Source organism: Dipodomys merriami, unplaced genomic scaffold (genome assembly GCF_024711535.1).
Source record: "Dipodomys merriami isolate MVZ:Mamm:240054 unplaced genomic scaffold, mDipMer1.0.p SCAF_3, whole genome shotgun sequence".
In the NCBI taxonomy this organism is placed as follows: domain Eukaryota; kingdom Metazoa; phylum Chordata; class Mammalia; order Rodentia; family Heteromyidae; genus Dipodomys; species Dipodomys merriami.
In genome coordinates, this window is record NW_027204492.1 from 89,200,101 (window position 1) to 89,218,129 (window position 18,029).

The following is an 18,029-nucleotide window of genomic DNA, read 5'->3' on the forward strand; positions in this document are numbered from 1 at the left end:
GTTGCAATCAAACATAAGGTATATGAGGTGGCTGCCAGTATAACATTGTATACTGCTTTATAATAAACTGATTATTTTTGTTGGTTGTGGGGCCTGAACTCGGCCTGGGTGCTGTCCCTCAGCTCTTCAGCTCAAGGCTAGCGCTCTACCACTTGAGCCACAGCACCACTTCTGGCTTTTTCTGCTTATGTGGCACTGAGGTATCGAACCCAGGGCCTCATGCATGCAAGGCAAGCACTCTACCACTGAGCTACCTTCCCAAGCCCCATAAACTGATTTTTTTTGCTAGCCCTGAGCCTTGAATTCTGGGCCTGGGTGCTGCCCCTAAGCTCCTTTTTCTCAAGGCTAGTATCTACCACTTGAACCACAGCACTACTTCCAGCTTTTTCTGTGATTAGTTGGAGATAGGCATCTCACAGATTTTCCTGCCTGCACTGGCTTTGAACTGTGATCCTCAAATCTCAGCCTCCTGAGTAGCTGGGATTACAGGCATGAGCCATCAGTGCCCAGCTAAATCAATTCTTTTTACAAGCAGGAGTACACTATAAAATAATGATAACACATATAGTGTAAATACATAAACAGGTGACATAGGTGTTCATAATCATAACCAAAAACTTTAAGCATAATCCTAGCTACTTTGGAAGCACAGATTAAGAGATTCACTATTCAAAACCTGCTTGGGGAAGAAAAATCTGTGACATTTCAGTTTTCAAATTAACCAGCTAAAAGCTAGCTGGAGGCATGGCTCAAGTGGTAGAATGGTAGCCGAGTGACCAAAACAAGGAATTAGAAGGCCCTGAGTACAAACCTTAGTATTGGTAATACAAAAGAACAAAGCCAAAAGCCAAGTGTTGTTCAGAAACTTGTAATCCAGGCTGTGCTGGAGATAGAATATTACAGTCCAAGACTAGTCCCTCCACTTCCCCCCTTCAAATTCACAACACTCTATCCAAAATAAACAAAAAGGCCTAGGAGGCATGACTCGAGTGGTAGAGTGCTTGCCTAAGAAGACCAGAGTTCAAACTTCAGTACTGCCTCTCCCCAAAAAAGATTATGTATCATACATAAAAGCATATGCTAAATTATACAACTGGCACTGTAGTAGGTTTGTTTACAGCATCATTGTCACAAACACCTGAATACCACTTACCTTTTTAGGATAGCGGCAACATTTGTCCATTGGCAATCAGAGGGAATTGGATCCAAAATCTGACCTAGAGATTCAATTTCTACGTATTTATCCTAAGGAATTCATCAACTACATCCTCATTCATTGGATGACTGCTTATGGATTAAAAACCCAACATTTCCTGACACTGGTGGCTCACACCTGTAATCCTAGCTACTCAGGAGGATGAGATCTGAGGATAATGATTCAAAGCCAGCCCAGGCCAGAAAGTCTGTGAGACTCTTATCTCCAATTAACTACCAGAAAACTGGAAGTGGAGTTGTGACTCAAAGTGGTAGAGCACTAGCCTTGAAAAAGAAAGAGCTTAGGGACAGTGCCTAGGTCCTGAGTTCAAGCCCCACTACTGAAAAAATAACCCAAAAAACAAAAACAAAAACTCCATAAAACCATATCTATCTATCTATATAGTTTATAATAAAGTCATTAAAAATATAAGCACAATACTAGCGTGGACTTAAAGGCCTAAAATATTTTTTAAAAATCTTTAAGGGCTGGGAAGGTGGCTCAGTGGTAGAGTGCTTGCCTTGCATGCATGGAAGTCCTGGGTTCGATTCTTCAGCACCACATAATCAAAAAAAAAGCCAGAAGTGGCGCTCTGGCTCAAATGGTAGAGTGCTAGCCTTGAGCAGAAGAGCTGAGGGACAGTGCCCAGGCCCAGAGTTCAGGCCCCACGACCAACAAAAAGAAAAAAAATCTTTAAGTATTTGTACAAAGGGCTTTCAAGTAAACACATTAATTTATGAGTCCAATGCATTTGATCTATGTCACCCTTCTATCATTCTTCCCCCATTTTGTCGTATTATTATAGGACTACCATCACACATGTGGTCTGTCATTAGCCAATATATCATTATGAGGTCCACCATGACATCCCAGTCTATCACAAGTTCTTTCCTCATAACTGTAGGACACAATTGCATGAATCTCTGTGCTATTCCATTATAAGGATCCCCCTTTCCTTCAGTTTCCAATACACACCTTTCACTTCCTTTGGAACTCTCATGAGCAGCATCCTCAAAGTCCAGCTTTCTCTATGAAGCATCTTAAAGTTCTTCCTGTCTCTATTCACTATGCAGTTCCAATGCCATTTTCATATGTTTCAAGTACATACTCCTACCACATTCATTTCCAGAAACAAAAATATTCATTATTTTCTGTCACTTCATACCAAGTTACTACACACTTAGTAGCGCACAACAGTACCTATTTATTCTCTCCTGTATTTGGGGGTGGTCAGAAATCTGAGTGTTGCTTAGCTGAATGCTCTGCTTAGAGTCCCACATGCTGTAATCATAGTGTTGACAACGTTTAACCAGAGGCTCAGCTACAGAAACTTTCCCTTCCACCTTTCCATGACTGTTAGCAACATTCACTTCTTTGTGGCTGTAGAATTCAGAACAGATTGCTTCTTCAAAACCAGCAAAAAGATGTCCAGGCACTAATGATTTATGCTTTTAATCCTAGCTACCCAGGAAACTGAGATCTGAGGATGACATTCGAAGCCAGCTCAGACAGGAAAGCCTGTGAGACTCTTATCACCAATAAACTACCAAAAAGTGGAAGTGGAGGTGTGGCTAAAGAAGTAGAGTAGTAACCTTGAGCAAAATGACATTTAGGAACAGTGCCTAGCCCCAGGATTGACACCAACAAAACAAAACAAAATAAAACAGTGAAAAGAGATTCTAGGTTAGACAGAATCTGCTTGCAAAATACAATTATATAAAAAATGCAAAAAAAAAAAATGCAGCCCAGCACTAGTGGCTCACACCTGTAATCCTCACTACTCAGGAGGCTGAAATCTGAGGATCATAATTCAAAGCCAGCCCAGGCAGGAAAGCCCCTGAGACTCTTTAATTAAATTCAGAAAACTAAAAGTGTCACTGTGGCTCAAAGTGGTAGAGCACTAGCCTTGAGTGCAAAAGCAGATCTTGAGTGCCCAGATCTTGAGCTCAAGCCCCATAACTGACAAAATAATAAATAAATAAATAAAGATGCAATCACAGGAGTGAGCTCCCATCACCTTTACCATATTTGGCTAATTAGAGCTAAGTTACAGGTCCTGGTCACATCCAAGGAGAGGTCATGATACAAGGATATAAAGATTAGTAAGTGACGATCATGTAAGTTCTTTCTACAGTCTGCCACAACTGGGACAAGAAGCAAAAATACCTTAAACTTAACATGTAGATTTACTTTATATAAGAAAGCTGAATTTCAGCATATACAGTAAAATGTGAAGATATATGATCAAATATCACAGAAATAAAAATATACATCTAATATAAACTACAAGTATTTTATGTACCATTTAGAAAGTGACTTTTATCACAGTAGACAATATGGCTGACTTTAGTTTATCAATGCATCAGACATCCTTTTTTGTATTTTCAGACTAACTCCCTCAGGACAGGAGCCATCTTTCCTATTTTTTATTGCTGTATCATGAAACTAGCAAGTTTTCAATAGGTAAACCAATAAAGCAAACTTTAACTTTGGATGGGCTCTTGTAGTTCCTTTTAGCCTCTTGACTGCCAAATCCTGCAGCTGTTTTGTGGGTTGTGGTTGTAGTTAAGTATGCATGTGCACATGTATTAGCATAAAGTGTAGAGTCAATTTTACATAAATTTTGTTGTTGTATCTGGGTTTTAATTTCATTTTTCTTTTGACAGGAATGCAATTCTTTATCTGCCTAAACAAAGTGTTGCTATTGCCTTCTCAGGAGACAAATACAACAGTCTTCTAATTTGCAATCTGAAACTCACAGTGTCAAAATGGATCTTTGTATTTTCTGTGTTTATTACATCTGTTGTCACTATGCAGTCTGCATTTATTGAAACCACCAAACATCTTGTTGCATTAAAAGCAGAACAGCATGACATACAATGTTAATTCTGATTTAAAATTCTATTCTTTTCCAATTTTCTTTATTAGCATTTAATATAATTTTTTTTTTGGTCCAGTTGTGGGGCCTGAACTCTGGGCCTGGCCGCTGTCCCTCAGCTCTTCAGCTCAAGGCTAGCCCTCTACCACTTGAGCCACAGTGCCACTTCCAGCTTTTTTCTTTTTGCTTATGTGGTGCTGAGGAATCGAACCCAGGGCCTCAGGCATGCAAGGCAAGCGCTCTACCACTGAGCCACTTTCCCAGCCCAACATTTAATATAATTTTGAGAAAAGACAAATTATTTTTAACCTATCAAAATTCCTTATGTAAATTGGACTAGACATAGAAATATAGAAAGCATCATACCACATTGTGAATTGTTAGACTATAGCCCAAAGGGTAATAATAATTTTGTTAAGAAATGCTTTTCTGGTGAAAGAAGAAATCTTGGTGTCTGGGTTGGTTACTAGTTTAAGTAGGTATCTACTTAATTAAGTACAGTATTTTGTATTGTATTGAAGGAAGGCAAAACATTCTCTCTTATAGGGAAGGTAGTTGTTCAAAATGTAGTAATTAGTAGTAGCCCCAGAAATTATTACAATCCTATCACTGGCCTATTTTACAAGCATGTAGTTACACATAAATATGGATGGTGTACATAGTGAGACATATATCCCTTGCAAGGGCCTGCTTCCAATAACCTAACTTCCTTCTACTAGGCTCCACCTCCCAAAGTTTCCATCACCTCCCACGTGGGCTTCAAGAAACATTTCAGATCCATACTATAACAGAGATGATGTTCTTAAATAAAGGCAACATAATAGTTACAACAACAATTATAATACTAGCTGCAGGAATTGTAGAAACAAGAGTATTGTAGAAGTTCAGAGAGAAGTAAAGGGTAACCATGGTGTACTTATTGTGAAGTAAGCCAGGCCCAAAGAAACATAGGTCCCATGGTTTCCCTTATTTGCAATAACTAGTATATGTCTGAGTCCAGCAGAAAAGGTCAGATAAGGTGATGTTAGGGAAATGAACCCTAAGATATGTATTCAAATGTTTTTTTTCTTTCAGGTGATTGTTTCTAACACATTTATAAGATTATTTCTTTGTTGCTTTGTATGTCCCTCCCCCATGGTATAACCCCTGCTTTCACTCTATTTGAGGTTGGTATAATTTGTGGAAAGGAAGGGAAAAAACAAATCGTTTAAATAGGGATACAGGTGGATCCATTGCAACAATGAGATGTACAAATCGTTACGTGGAAAAACGAACTTTACAACTTTGGTGGGGGGGGCAGAGGAATTTGGTGGGGAGGGAGGATGGGAAGGGATGGAAGGGGAAACAAAGGAGGAGGCTACAATGCTTGATAAGAAATGTACTCATTATCTTGTCCATGTAATTGTAACACCTCTGTACAGTATTTTCACAATAAAAAAATAGAATAAAATAAAAAAAATCTCAGAGATACAGTTTTTTGCCACTGCAATGGGAATGGTCAGAAGTCTGTTTACTTTCAGGCTCTTCTTTGCTCTCTCCCTCTTAATTTTCTCCAATCTTTTGGTTTGTGCCTGTCAGGGGTACGACACAGGCTGGGTCCCAGGGACCCCCATCTAGGTTCTCTCTCTAAGGCTAGCCATTCTAGGTTTGAGACCAGATCTAATATCACAAGAAAAGTAACTGCTTAGAAATTTGGCCTTAATGTTAATTGGATAATCACAATCACTGACCTAAATATAGTACTTTCTCTTTTCCTCTCTTCCTCTCTCTCCTCCTCTGTTATCTGCTTCCCTGCTTGCTTGCTTGTGCTTACTTCATAAAACTCCAAGTCATACCATCTTGATAATGTGCCTTGCTAACAAAGTTGCCTCTTTGAACAGGTCCTGGAAACTGAGGCCCAACCACCTAATGTGCTTTATTAGTAAAGATGTCTAAACTTGTTCTGTTGTCAAAAAATTTGGGTTTTGAGTTTTGCCTTGTATTTTGTTTGTCAATGCCTCTTCTAGCACTGACCACGTGGTTCTAAAATATTGGGAAAAATAATGTCATCTTACTGCTGGAATTCCAAGAGTCTATGGCTGTTACTCGTTTTTGCGCACTGTAAAACTTATGTGCACTTTGTGTGTGTATGCAGGTGTGCGCACGCGTGCCACGTGCACTTGTGTGTGTGTATGTCTGTATCTGTGTAAACTTGCTATCTGGCATTGTAATCAAGTTATTTGGCTTAGCAACATAAGTTTCTTGAGGATTTAGGTTTTTTTAAAAAAATTCCAGATCTCCCCACTATTGAAGGTTTCTTTTTCTATATATGTAACTTAATTTGGTCTCAATGTGTATAATTTAATTTGGTCTCTATGTAAGTTGAAAAAGCTGAGGGACAACACTCAGGCCCATTAACCAGTCTGTGTAGAAAACTTGCAGGTAACACAGCAGAAGTGAGAGTCCATCCAAGAGATGCAGCCTACCCCAGATCCAATCCATCTCTTCCAACCCGGAAGATGGCCTCACTCTATTTTGACTACCTCCAACATGGTAAAAGTAGACTGGACCCCTGCCTGACTCCATCACATGCAGCTGTTTCCTAGTGAAGGACTGCTTTGGATTTGCAAAAACTAAGTCTCTTGTGTGACATTCTTTTTGTAAAATTAGATTTGTAAATCTTACCCAGCCTGACCTGGAAAAGGCCAGGAGAGTCTCTTGTGAATTTTGGGTCAAATAACTTGGTTAACTTAGACATCATTAAGGTCTCCAGAAATCAATACTATTTGTTGGCCAATTCTTGACAAGGTGCAGGTAAGCTATACTTCTTTCTTTCTTTTTTTTTGGGTCGGCCGGGCTTGAACTCTGGGCCTGGGCGCTATCCTTCAGCTCTTCAGCTCAAGGCAAGCACTCTACCACTTGAGCTACAGCGCCACTTCTAGCTCTACTTATTTCTATAAGCTCTACTTATTTCTATTTTTGTGGCAAAGATCACAGTTTAAAGCCAACCTGGGCAGAAAAATCCCTGGGACTCCATCTCCCAACTAAGCTAGGGTGGAAGCATGGCTCAAGAGACTCTCATCTCCAATTAACCAGACAGACATTGGAAGTGGCACCGTGACTCAAAGTGGTAGAGCGCTAACCTCAAGCAGAAGTGCTCAGGGACAGTGTCCAGGCCTTGAGTTCAAAGCCTGTGAATGCCAACTGGGACAAGCTATCCTAGCAACAAACACTGAGATCTCCCTCCCCACCCCCCCCCCCACCCCCCAGGATGAGCTCAGTCCTGACAACAGAAAACCTTGGAGAGGAGTAAGACATAATAACATTCTAAATGGAGTCACTTTACACTTGCCCTTTCAAAATTAATCAGAGCTGGAAGATCAAAAGAAATAGTTGTTTGCCTATGTAATGTCTATACCTGTGTACCTTCTAACTGGACAGAAACTTACATTCTTGCCTTTGTTACCTGATACTCTCCTTTACCTAGTCGCCAGATGTCAGAAGTAGTTAGGGACATTTTCCACCAACTCCAAGACAGTCTGGAATGCAGGAGATAAAAACAAGCCATTCTAGCCAAGTCATCCAATTTTTTATTTTCTGCCCTGAACGCTTTTGCCATTTGTGTGCTCTACTTTTGTTTTCCATTTGTGTGCTCTCTAATTTTTTTTTTGACCAGCCCCTGCCTCATGAGACTTCTTCCAAACTTCATTCAAAGACTACCATCAAGGGACAGCTGCTGCATGCTGCCCTGTCCCGGAGGGGACCACATGTCCACCTTTACCCCTAATATCGACAGCCCTGGTCATCAGGACCAGCTCCAGGAAGGCGGGCAGACTCCTCCCTCCTCTTGGCCAAGTCTCCGCCCAGTACCTGTGTGACCTAGGTAAGTGGCACACCTGGAGGTCACATACTGCCCCCCCTTCCTATGGGGAGGGTCCCCAGGCCCTGAGGTCACATCTGACTCCAGTGTGGCCACACCTTCCCTCACCTGGCCACATCTTCTCCTCTCCCCTTCCCTACTTAAACTCTGGTCAGACCTCAGCCCGCCTATTCAGCCATGTAGTCTCCACCTTGCATGACAGGGGCAAGCAGTTTGGTTAAAGTAAACTCTTCCTGCCTGAATAGTGAGTGGTGTTCTCTTTACTGGCTACTCAATTAAACCTACCTATTTAAACACAATCCGGTTTCTGTTTTCTCATATGGATATCCAGTTTTCCCAACACCATTTGTTGAAGAGGCTGTTTTTCTTCTATGCTGTTTTTAGCTCCCTTATCAAATATTAGAGATCATGGCTGTTTTAACAATGCAGACCTTTCTCAGACACTCCCAATTCTCTCTATTGAACCTGAAGCCAATGTCTGTACCCCTGAAGATGGGTGAAGACATACTGAATTGCTATCTTCCCATGGCTGCCATATAATCAACCTCCTTTCTCTGTGTTTCAACCTGTCTCTTTAGCATATGGGGGCCAGTAGCCAGATCCAACATTGCACTCCTAGACTTCAGGCCTGGGGTCTACAGACCCAGTTTTAATCTCACATCATCACAGAGTGATTACATATATTTGGAGAGAGAGACAGAGAGAACATTTCAATATATTATAGGATATTGTTATATAATTATTGTTTGGTTAATAATTATTTTTAAGGGCTGGGAAGGTGGCTCAGTGGTAGAGCGCTTGCCTTGCATGCTCAAGGCCCTGGGTTCGATTCCTCAGCACCACATAAGCAAAAAGAAAAAAGCTGGAAGTGGTGCTGTGGCTCAAGTGGTAGAGCGCTAGCCTTGAGCTGAAGAGCTGAGGGACAGTGCCCAGGCCCAGAGTTCAGGCCCCACGACTGGACCCCCCCCAAAAAATAATAATTATTTTAAATTATTTCATTATTTTTCACCAATTTATTACACCAATTTATAAAACTCTCATAGGATAAGATATGCTTGTACAGATAAAGGACACAACATAGAAAGTTCAATGGTGATTTCTGATATCCACTGGAGGTGAGCTAGTGGCTCACACCTATAATCCTAGCTACCCAAGAGGCTGAGATCTGAAGATCATGGTTCAAAGCCAGCCCAGGCAAGAAAGCCATGAGATTCTTATCTTCAATTAACCAGAAAATTGTCACTGACAATGCTGCTTAGGCCCCGGTCAAACCCTATGACTAAAAAAAAAGAAAGAAAGAAAGAAAGAAAATATGTCCAGATATCCACTGGAGTAAAATGTGTCCCCCATGCATCAGAGGAGAATACTGAAATGTGCATTTCTTCACACATGATGTTGAAAAGGCACGTGACTTCATTATATGCCAAGTGTTCATTTTTCCTACAACAATCCATCAGAGTTGAGAGGTTGCTTAGTTTCCTTTGTATCATTTGCTGGGACTCTAGTAGCGTGTGGGTTGGCATCAAACTGAATCTAGTAAGCACATAAAAGTAGTTGTACCCAAAGACTAATCCACATAGTGCTTAAGAGTCAACTGCTCACTTTGACAAGCTACATCATGGCTCTTAAAATAACCACTAGTGAACAAAATGTCTCTTCCCCTATCTCATGATATCTCATTAAGAATCACAAGCTGTCATCCAGCCCTCATTCTTCATAGGTATGTGACATGTTTGCTAAGTACTGAGTCACTCTTGGCCCTGTAATACTTTTACCTCACTGGTACGCAAAATATCATTCTAGCATAGGATTCTTTTTTGCCAGTAGCTAATTCTGTTTTGTTTTGTTTTTTCCTCTGAGGGTGATATATATCATCAATTTTGAATTTGCTTTCACAAGCTTCCAGAAGTAAATATGACTTATATCTGTTTGCCATATGAAAGACAACATTGAGCCATATCTCCTTAGCTGATTATTATCTCTATCTTTACCTATACAATTAATGACTTATATAAAAGTGCCACCATTTGGTCTGGGAAGGTGGCTCCGTGGTAGAGTGCTTGCCTTGCATGCATGAGACCCTGGGTTTGATTCCTCAGCACTGCATAAGCAGAAAAAGCTGGAAGTGGCGCTATGGCTCAAGTGGTAGAGAGCTAGCCTTGAGCTGAAGAGTTGAGGGACAGCACCCAGGCCCAGAGTTCAAGCCCCACAACTGACCAAAAAAAAAAAAAAAAGATAAAAGTGACACCATTTCCAGGTGAGGGGTTGTAAAGTTTCCCTTTAGTAATAGGGACCCTCAACTTAGGATTTTAGTTCCATATCCTTGACTTTGATGGAAGAATAAGAATTTCAGGACACAATTCTAAGAAACTTGGCAGAGCTTTATTAAGTAAGCAGGCAAGCAGAAAGAGCCACACTCTGTGGGGGCTCAAAGGGAGACACCCCTGGCTCTTTTGACATCAGAGAAGTATATGATAAAAGGGAAGTTTGACTTTAAGTTATTCTATAATAAATGTTTTTCTTTCTTCTCATACCTAGCATACTTAATCACTCTTGGTGTTAGACACTTTTATCACTTGGGCTCAGGGTCTTTGAGACTGACCTGCTCATTAAATTTTGATCACAGATATTAGGGCATTCCTTCAAAGAAAGGATGCATTATACCATACATTCTTTTTTTTCCAAGACAGATGTCCATCTTTGAGATAAGTACTTTGTGCCAGGAGGAGTCATTTTCCTAAGTATTTGCTTTTCCAGGATACATATCATTTTTTAATGATGTCCTTGCTCACTTTTGAAAGCACACTATTTTGGGCCAGCAGGCTACTCTTATTCTTTTCTATTTCTTTGTGGTAATACTGCAGCTTAGGAAGGAGTGTAAGGGTTGAAGCAAAGAAGATAGTGTTTCTGTGTTTCTAACAGAATGGTTCATTAAGTACAATGTTTGTTCTGAATTCCTGGCTGCTGTTTATCATGCCTCATTTTTCCCTAATCTCTCTTGCCTCAATAGGAGGCATTATTTCATGTTTATTTTAAGAAAGAATCCAATGAAGAGGTCATGCTTTTCTATTTAAAAATGAAAGAAATTTCAGTGCCTTCATGAATAAAGTTATATAACAGACTATGCCCTGGGGGGTTTAAAATAGATCACAGATCTAATAAAAATCTGATTTGCAGATAATATTATTCATTATACTTCTAATTTAAACTTTTTTAGCTCCTTGTCAAAAATCATTACAGGTAGATTCACTCATACTTGGTTTTACAGACTCTAGTAAAAATTAGACTAGAACCTTGTTGATCATATTTATGACATTATTTTAAGTTGAAACTACTATATCATTATTTTCATCACTGCTTTTCAATGAAACCACTTGTGAGCCATTGACCCACTTCTGTGAATTATGTATTCAACAATGCAACACAACAATAGCTATGAAAAATACAAGTTAATAAATGTACTCAATAGCTTGTCTACAATGAGACACAATATCAGCTGAGCCCAGCAATATTGTTAACTTAATGTTAGCAGGGATGATCTAGCAAGATTAGCCAAAGAGATAAAAAAATTGTATGAAAATGAAACAATAAAGCTTATAGCGGTTGATCTGGAAAGAGGGGAGGAGAGGAGGGAGAGTGACAGGGGGATGAGTCTGACCAAAAGAATACTCTATGCATATACAGACATGATAAAAAAAATGAGGGAAGCTGGGCACCAGTGGCTCACACCTGTAAACCTAGCTACTCAGGAAGCTGAGATCTGAGAATTGCAGTTTGAAGCCAGCTTGGGCAGGAAAGTCCATTAGACTTTTTTTGGTGGGGGGGATGCCAGTCCTGGGGCTTGAGCCCAGGGCCTGGGTGCTGTCCCTGAGGTTTTACGCTCAAGGCTGGAGTTCTACTACTTGAGCCACACTGCCTCTTCCAAATTTTTGGAATATTATTAGAGCTAAGAGTCTCATGGGCAGGAAAATCAATAAGACTCTTATCTCTATTAAACTCAAAAAAAGCTGGAAGTGGCAGTGTGGCTCAGATGGTAGAACACCAGCCTTGAGAACAGAAGCTCAGGGACAGCACTCAGGCTCTGAGTTCAAGACCTACGATGGGCATCAACAAAAAAATTCAAGGCCTGAGTTCAGGCTCTGGTACTAACACGCACGCGTGCGCGCGTGCGCACACACACACACACACACACACACACGGAGTCCTCTCTCTCTCTCTCTCTCTCCTCTCTCTCTCTCTCTCTCTCTCTCTCTCTCTCTCTCTCTCTCTCTCTCTCTCTCTCTCACACACACACACACACACATATAAAATCCTGTCTTGGAGGATTCCATATGTGTTTCATATTTCCTTTGATCCTTACATTATTTGCTTCCAGTTACATATGAAAATAGGCACAAAGGTGAGTCCTCATGAATTGGCTGTGAGAGGACATGAACACACACAGAAAGTGGCTCACAATAGTTCAATGGGATGCAGTGTCTGAACTTACTGTGGATGTGTACCAACCTCTCAGACAGTGGGCCCACAGGATGCAAGCTACCACAGAGTTCACAGACACTACAAAGATACATGCTTGGAGCAAACCCATTGCATTTATTTTCTGCCAGGCCAAGGAGAACCTACAGTCCAGTTACTTCTACTTCTGAGAAGCCAAAACGGCAGTAAAAGTAGTTCACAACAGAGAGACAGATTTTGGTCAGGTTTTCAATAAATCCACCGGAGACAGATTCTCTCTGGGGTCTGATTAGTGGCTCCTCGGGCTGTTCAGTTGCTCTAGATAGAAGCCACTGGACAAAGTCTTCTAACTTGGTGGCATGGAGGAAAAAACTCCACTTTCCTCCCTGAACAAACGTTAGTTTGATCCATGTTCCGAAGTCTGGGTAAATGTAAATATTTGATTTTGCCTTTTGTAAGGTTCTTGATGCATTTTCTCGGTTACTTTTCTTCGGAGTTTTAATTTTAGGAGAAATTGTGCTTTCTTCCAGACCATGAGTAGATTCTGGAATAGGAACTTCCTTGGGGTTTGCTGTAGATGTTTCTGAATCTGTAGAAACTGATGTATTCTTTTGAGCATCTGGTTGTCCAAATTTTTGAAACAGTTCTACGATTTTCTCTCTTGCTTCTTCCTCTGGAATTTCTAAACAGGGCATAGTGGAGCATGATTTCCAGCTTTCCAGTTCTGTCATCATCTTCTTTGAAACATCGATGTTTTCTTTCAGGGAGAGGATATCGTTGGTGATGGTGGCTTGTTTGTCTTCATTAGCATGCATTCTGGCTTGTAGGATCTCTATCTGTGTGTCATAATGGTCCATCTTTTCCTGGATTCTTGCTATCATAATGACCATGTCAGTCGTTTGGTTAAGAAGTTCATTTTGGGATGTTTTAATATCTTGAAGTACTTCTGTGAAATGTGTTTCTTCATCCAAACTGAAGTCATCTTCGTCACTCTCATGGGAACTCACTGTTGGATATCTAGCTGAGCACTGGTGTCGAATGTTACATTTTTGGCGGATGTTTTCAAAAGACCGTCTGATCTTGGAGAGATTTCTATTCCACAGGGACCCAGCAGCAGCTCTGACCCTTCTGGTATAAAGTCTATACATTTTTCATTCTGAAATAAGACACAAAGTGTTAGTAATTGTGAATACCATCCTACAAAAGAAGTAATGTTGGCAAGAACGGGCCTTTCTCTTACTATTTTCTTGATTTTCCCCCAGTAACATCATAAAAAACGGCATACAAACCTCAAAAGTGGAGATGGATGCCCTTTGGTACTTGGCTCCTTCTAAAGCAACCCAGCCTAAGGAGCTCAGTGAAATAAAGGTCAGTCTTACAGGGCTGAGCTGTGGTAACTGTCGACTCAATGCTGATGTCACAATGGCTCCTGGCTGAGCACAGAAGTAGGCATAGCACAGAGGAAAATTTTTTGTCACACTCTTGTTTTTCCACTTGTACTACAGAGCTTTTTTTAAAATGTGTGTTATGTCTATTGATATTCCATGTTAGCAATTAAAAATGAGAAAGTAACTCTTTTTTATTATTTTTTTGGTGTTGGTACGAGGGCTTGAAGTCAGGGCCTGTGCACTGCCCCTTAGCTTTTTGCTTAAGTCTGGGTGTCTACCACTTGAACCACATCTCTACTTTCAGCTTTTTAGTGATTAATTGGAGAAAAGAGTCTCACACTCTTCCCACTCAGGCTGGCTTCAAACAACAGATCCTCAGATCTCAGCCTCCCGAGTAGCTAAGATTACAGGCATGAATCACTGACTCCTTGCTTTTATTATTTTATTTTTCGCCAGCTGGAGATAGAACTCAGGCCTGGGCTTTTTTTGCACAAAGCTAGAGTTCTACCACTTGAGTCACAGCACCCCTTTCAGCTTCTTGGTGATTAATGGGAGATGAGTAGCACAGATTTCCTAACCTGGCTGGATTCAAACTGCAGATCCTCAGATCTCAGCCTCTTGGTGACAGGTGTGAGCCACCAGTATCCTGTGAGAAATTCTTAAGATATTTATTTCTTTATTAGTGTAAGTAAAAATTCATTACATGTTAACATTGTATTCACAAATTGCTTTGTTAAATGACAACTTTTTTGTACAACTACTTAACGATAATTTTTAAATAAAAGCATATTTTATTAGAAATGATTGTATTTTCTATAGCAAAATGGAAGCATGACTTATTGCCTTAGATATCTGGATTAATGGATAACAGCTACATTCTCATATTAGTTTCTACGTTTTGTGATATGTAGTTTTGGTTGAATTACGTAAAGAAAATGTGGTCCTGCATTGCAACAATGAGATGTACAAGTCGTTATGTCGAAAATGAACTTTACAACTTTGGGGGGGGGAGGAGGGTTGGCTGGCGGGGGGAAGGATGGGATGGGAAGGGGAAACAAAGGAGGAGGCTACAATGCTTGATAAGAAATGTACTCATTATCTTGCCCATGTAATTGTAACCCCTCTGTACAGTGTTTTCACAATAATAAAAAAAAGAAAAAAAAGAAAATGTGGTCCTGTATCTACCTGTAAGTGGTAGGGGGAGAGCATATTAATAGACTTTTCAGATAATTGTAGATATTATTCTTTCCTTCTCTACCAAAATAGGAAAGATGCTATTAGGAATTGGTGCACTGTGATCTTAAACCAGATTGATAAAGTTGCATATTCAGTTATATTAAAATTCATTGGCCTACTCTACCCCCTCTCTCTCTTTTGTGACAGTCCTGGGGCTTGAACTCAGGGCCTGGGTGCTATTCCTGAGCTTTTTTGCTCAAGGCTAGCACTCTACCACTTGATCCACATCTCCACTTCCAACTTTCTCCTTATTAATTGGAGATAAGAGTCTCATGGACTTTTCTTGCTCATGCTGTCTTTGGACCACAATCCTCAGATATCAGCCTCTGGTGTAGCTAGGATTACAGGCATAAGCCACTAGTACTCAGCCCAGTAGTATTTATTTTTTTGTTTTGCAATTTGGAAAAGAATTTATTCTGACCACTTCAGAAATGTAGATTTTTTTTATCTACTCAAAGACTGGGAATTTAAGAGAGCTTTTAGATTCTTAAACCCATCTGGTAATTACTGGCACTCAGAAAGCAGTTGGAGAATAATTAAACACAGACTAATCCTTAAGTGATAAGTTGTCTGAAACTTGGGTTTTTCATCTGTTAAAAATGATGAAATGGAGCTAGGTTTTCCAAGTCCTGTGTCGCTTGTGATTGGGAAATAGAGAAAGGCCTGGATACACTCTGAAGCCTTCTTGAGCCTGCAACTCAACTCCATAATCACTTGTCATACTGCTCATTAACTTCTTCCATTCTCTCAAAGATACTCTTTCTAGCTGGATATCAGCATTGCTCATGTCTATAATCCTAGTTACTAAAGAAGCTGAAATCTGAGGATCGTGGTTCAAAGCCAACCTGGGCAAGAAAAGTTCATAAGACTCTTGATCTCCAATTAACCAGCAGAAAGCTGGAAGTAGAAATGTGGATCAAAAAGCACAAAAACTTTGGAACAATGCCCAGTACTTGAATTCAAGCCCCAAGACTAAAAAAGAAAAACAAAAACAAAGAAACCCAAACAAACATTGAATTATTACCTTAGGTTCTCCAGAACCAATGGGAGTGTGTGTGTGTGTGTGTGTGTGTGTGTGTGTGTGTGTGTGTGTGTGTGTGTGTGTGTGTGTGTGTGTGTAATTATAAAGGGAATTTTTTTGATTGACTTGGACATTTGGAATCTGGATAGTCTGACAATGATCATGTGAACACTTTTTAGCCAGAGAATACAGTAGCTGCTCAGTTCAAGAAACGTAACCTCAGAACAAGGAACCAATGATGTAGCCTCAATCTGAGGCTGAAGGCTGGGAACTTCCTGAAGAATCACTGGTGTGAATCTACACTGAAAGACTAGAAATTGGAGCCTGTTGTCCATGGACAATGGCAACAGTAATAGACATTCTTATTTAAGAAGACTATGCAACTGTCTAGTTTGTGTTTATACTTCTGCAACTACCTTTATTAATTGACAGATCTTGCTTGTGGCAAGTAAAACTGGTATTCAGATGGTGATTTTCTATTTTCCTTATATTTAATAATTGAAATTCTTCTGTAAGGAAGAGTTGTTGTTTCTGGATATATATATATATATATATATATATATATATATATATATATATATATGTATGTATATATAGTCATTCGTGGGGTTTGAACTCTGGGCTTGGGCATTATCCCTCAGCTCTTCAGCTCAAGGCGAGCACTCTACTACCACCGCTTGAGCCACAGCGCCACTTCCAGTTTTCTAATGGTTTATTGGAGATACGAGTCTCACGGACTTTCTTGCCCAGGCTGGTTTTGAACTGTAATCCTCAGATCTCAGCCTCCTGAGTAGCTAGGATTACAGGCGTGAGCCACTGGTGCCCGGCTTGGATTTATATTTTTAATCATAGTAAGATATTCAAATTGGTACAAACTTAGAACTTAAAAGATGCAAACTATATTAAAATGCCAAAGAAAACAAAGTAACCTGTCAGAGAAAATGTAATGAAGTTAAGAAGGAACGTCGTATTATTGTGAATTGTGTTTATGAATTGATTTAACTTTTGACTTAATACTGACTTCAAACTGAAATTAAATTCTTTTGAAATTTCAAAAATAAAAAAATGGAATTTGCTTGTACTAACTGGCTTTTTCCTTTACCCACTTTTATTCCATCTAGGACCTTAGTCCCTCAGATATTGACTGAATTCAGGGTGAGTCTTTCCCTCTCAGTTATTGCCTTATTCCATAATCCAATATTCTATGGCAACACCCTCACATATCCATGAGTGTGCTTTACTACTCTCCTCCTCAGAGTCTCTCAATAGAATCAAGTTGACAAGATTAATCATCACAATTATTTTCTGTATATCGGGAATACATAATAGGCACATGCCTGTAATCCTAGCTACTCAAGAGGCTGAGATCTGAGGATTTCAGTTCAAAACCAGCTGGGACAGAAATGTCCCCATGAGACTCTTATCTTCAATTAACCGCTCAAAAAACTAGAAGTGGAGCTGTGGCTCCAAGTTGTAGCGTGCTAGCCTTGAGCAAAAGAGCTCAGGTACAGTGCCCAGGCCCTGAGTTCAAGTCCCATGATCTCCCTCCCCGCCAAAAGACATCATTTGGAGGATTTGATAATGTCTACTATAAACTCTGTATTGTCAGGCTGGAAACTACAACATCTCCACTATTTGGAGATTTAGTGGGAACTATGAAAAGCATTAGTTAAAAGAGTTCCAAATTGTTGTCTCTAGAGAAATGTGCTTGTGGGATTAGGGGACTACTGTTGTTTGTAACAATCCTTTTATAGCTATAAAATTATAGGCATGTATAATTTTGCTAAAAAATAAATATAAAAATAAATACTAAAAAATGTCATGTAAAAAATTTGGAAGATAGAGAAAATCATAAATAAAATTTTTTTAAATTCCATGAAATTGGTCATCTAGGTATAAATGGGTTCATAAAACTAGCAAATTAACACATTTATGTTTTTCATTTTTCATTCATAATGAAAAGAATAACAAATTGCATAGCAATATTCAAAACACTC

The 18,029-nt window shown here is 39.8% G+C and overlaps 1 protein-coding gene across 1 annotated transcript; it reads right to left on the reverse strand.

The window, feature by feature from the left end:
- Nucleotides 1-12,520: 12,520 nt before the first annotated feature.
- Nucleotides 12,521-13,762, reverse strand: LOC138839642 (coiled-coil domain-containing protein 54-like). The gene is made up of 2 exons (XM_070039201.1): nucleotides 13,677-13,762; nucleotides 12,521-13,543 (listed from the first exon to the last, which is right to left on the reverse strand). The coding sequence occupies exon 2, from the start codon at nucleotides 13,533-13,535 to the stop codon at nucleotides 12,552-12,554; it is 984 nt and encodes a 327-aa protein (XP_069895302.1). The 5' UTR covers nucleotides 13,536-13,543; nucleotides 13,677-13,762; the 3' UTR covers nucleotides 12,521-12,551.
- Between the last annotated feature and the right edge of the window lie 4,267 nt (nucleotides 13,763-18,029).

Coding starts and splice junctions, on each gene's coding strand:
- LOC138839642 (XM_070039201.1), bottom strand. CDS start 13,535: ATGTATAGACTTTATACCAGAAGGGTCAGAGCTGCTGCTGGGTCCCTG.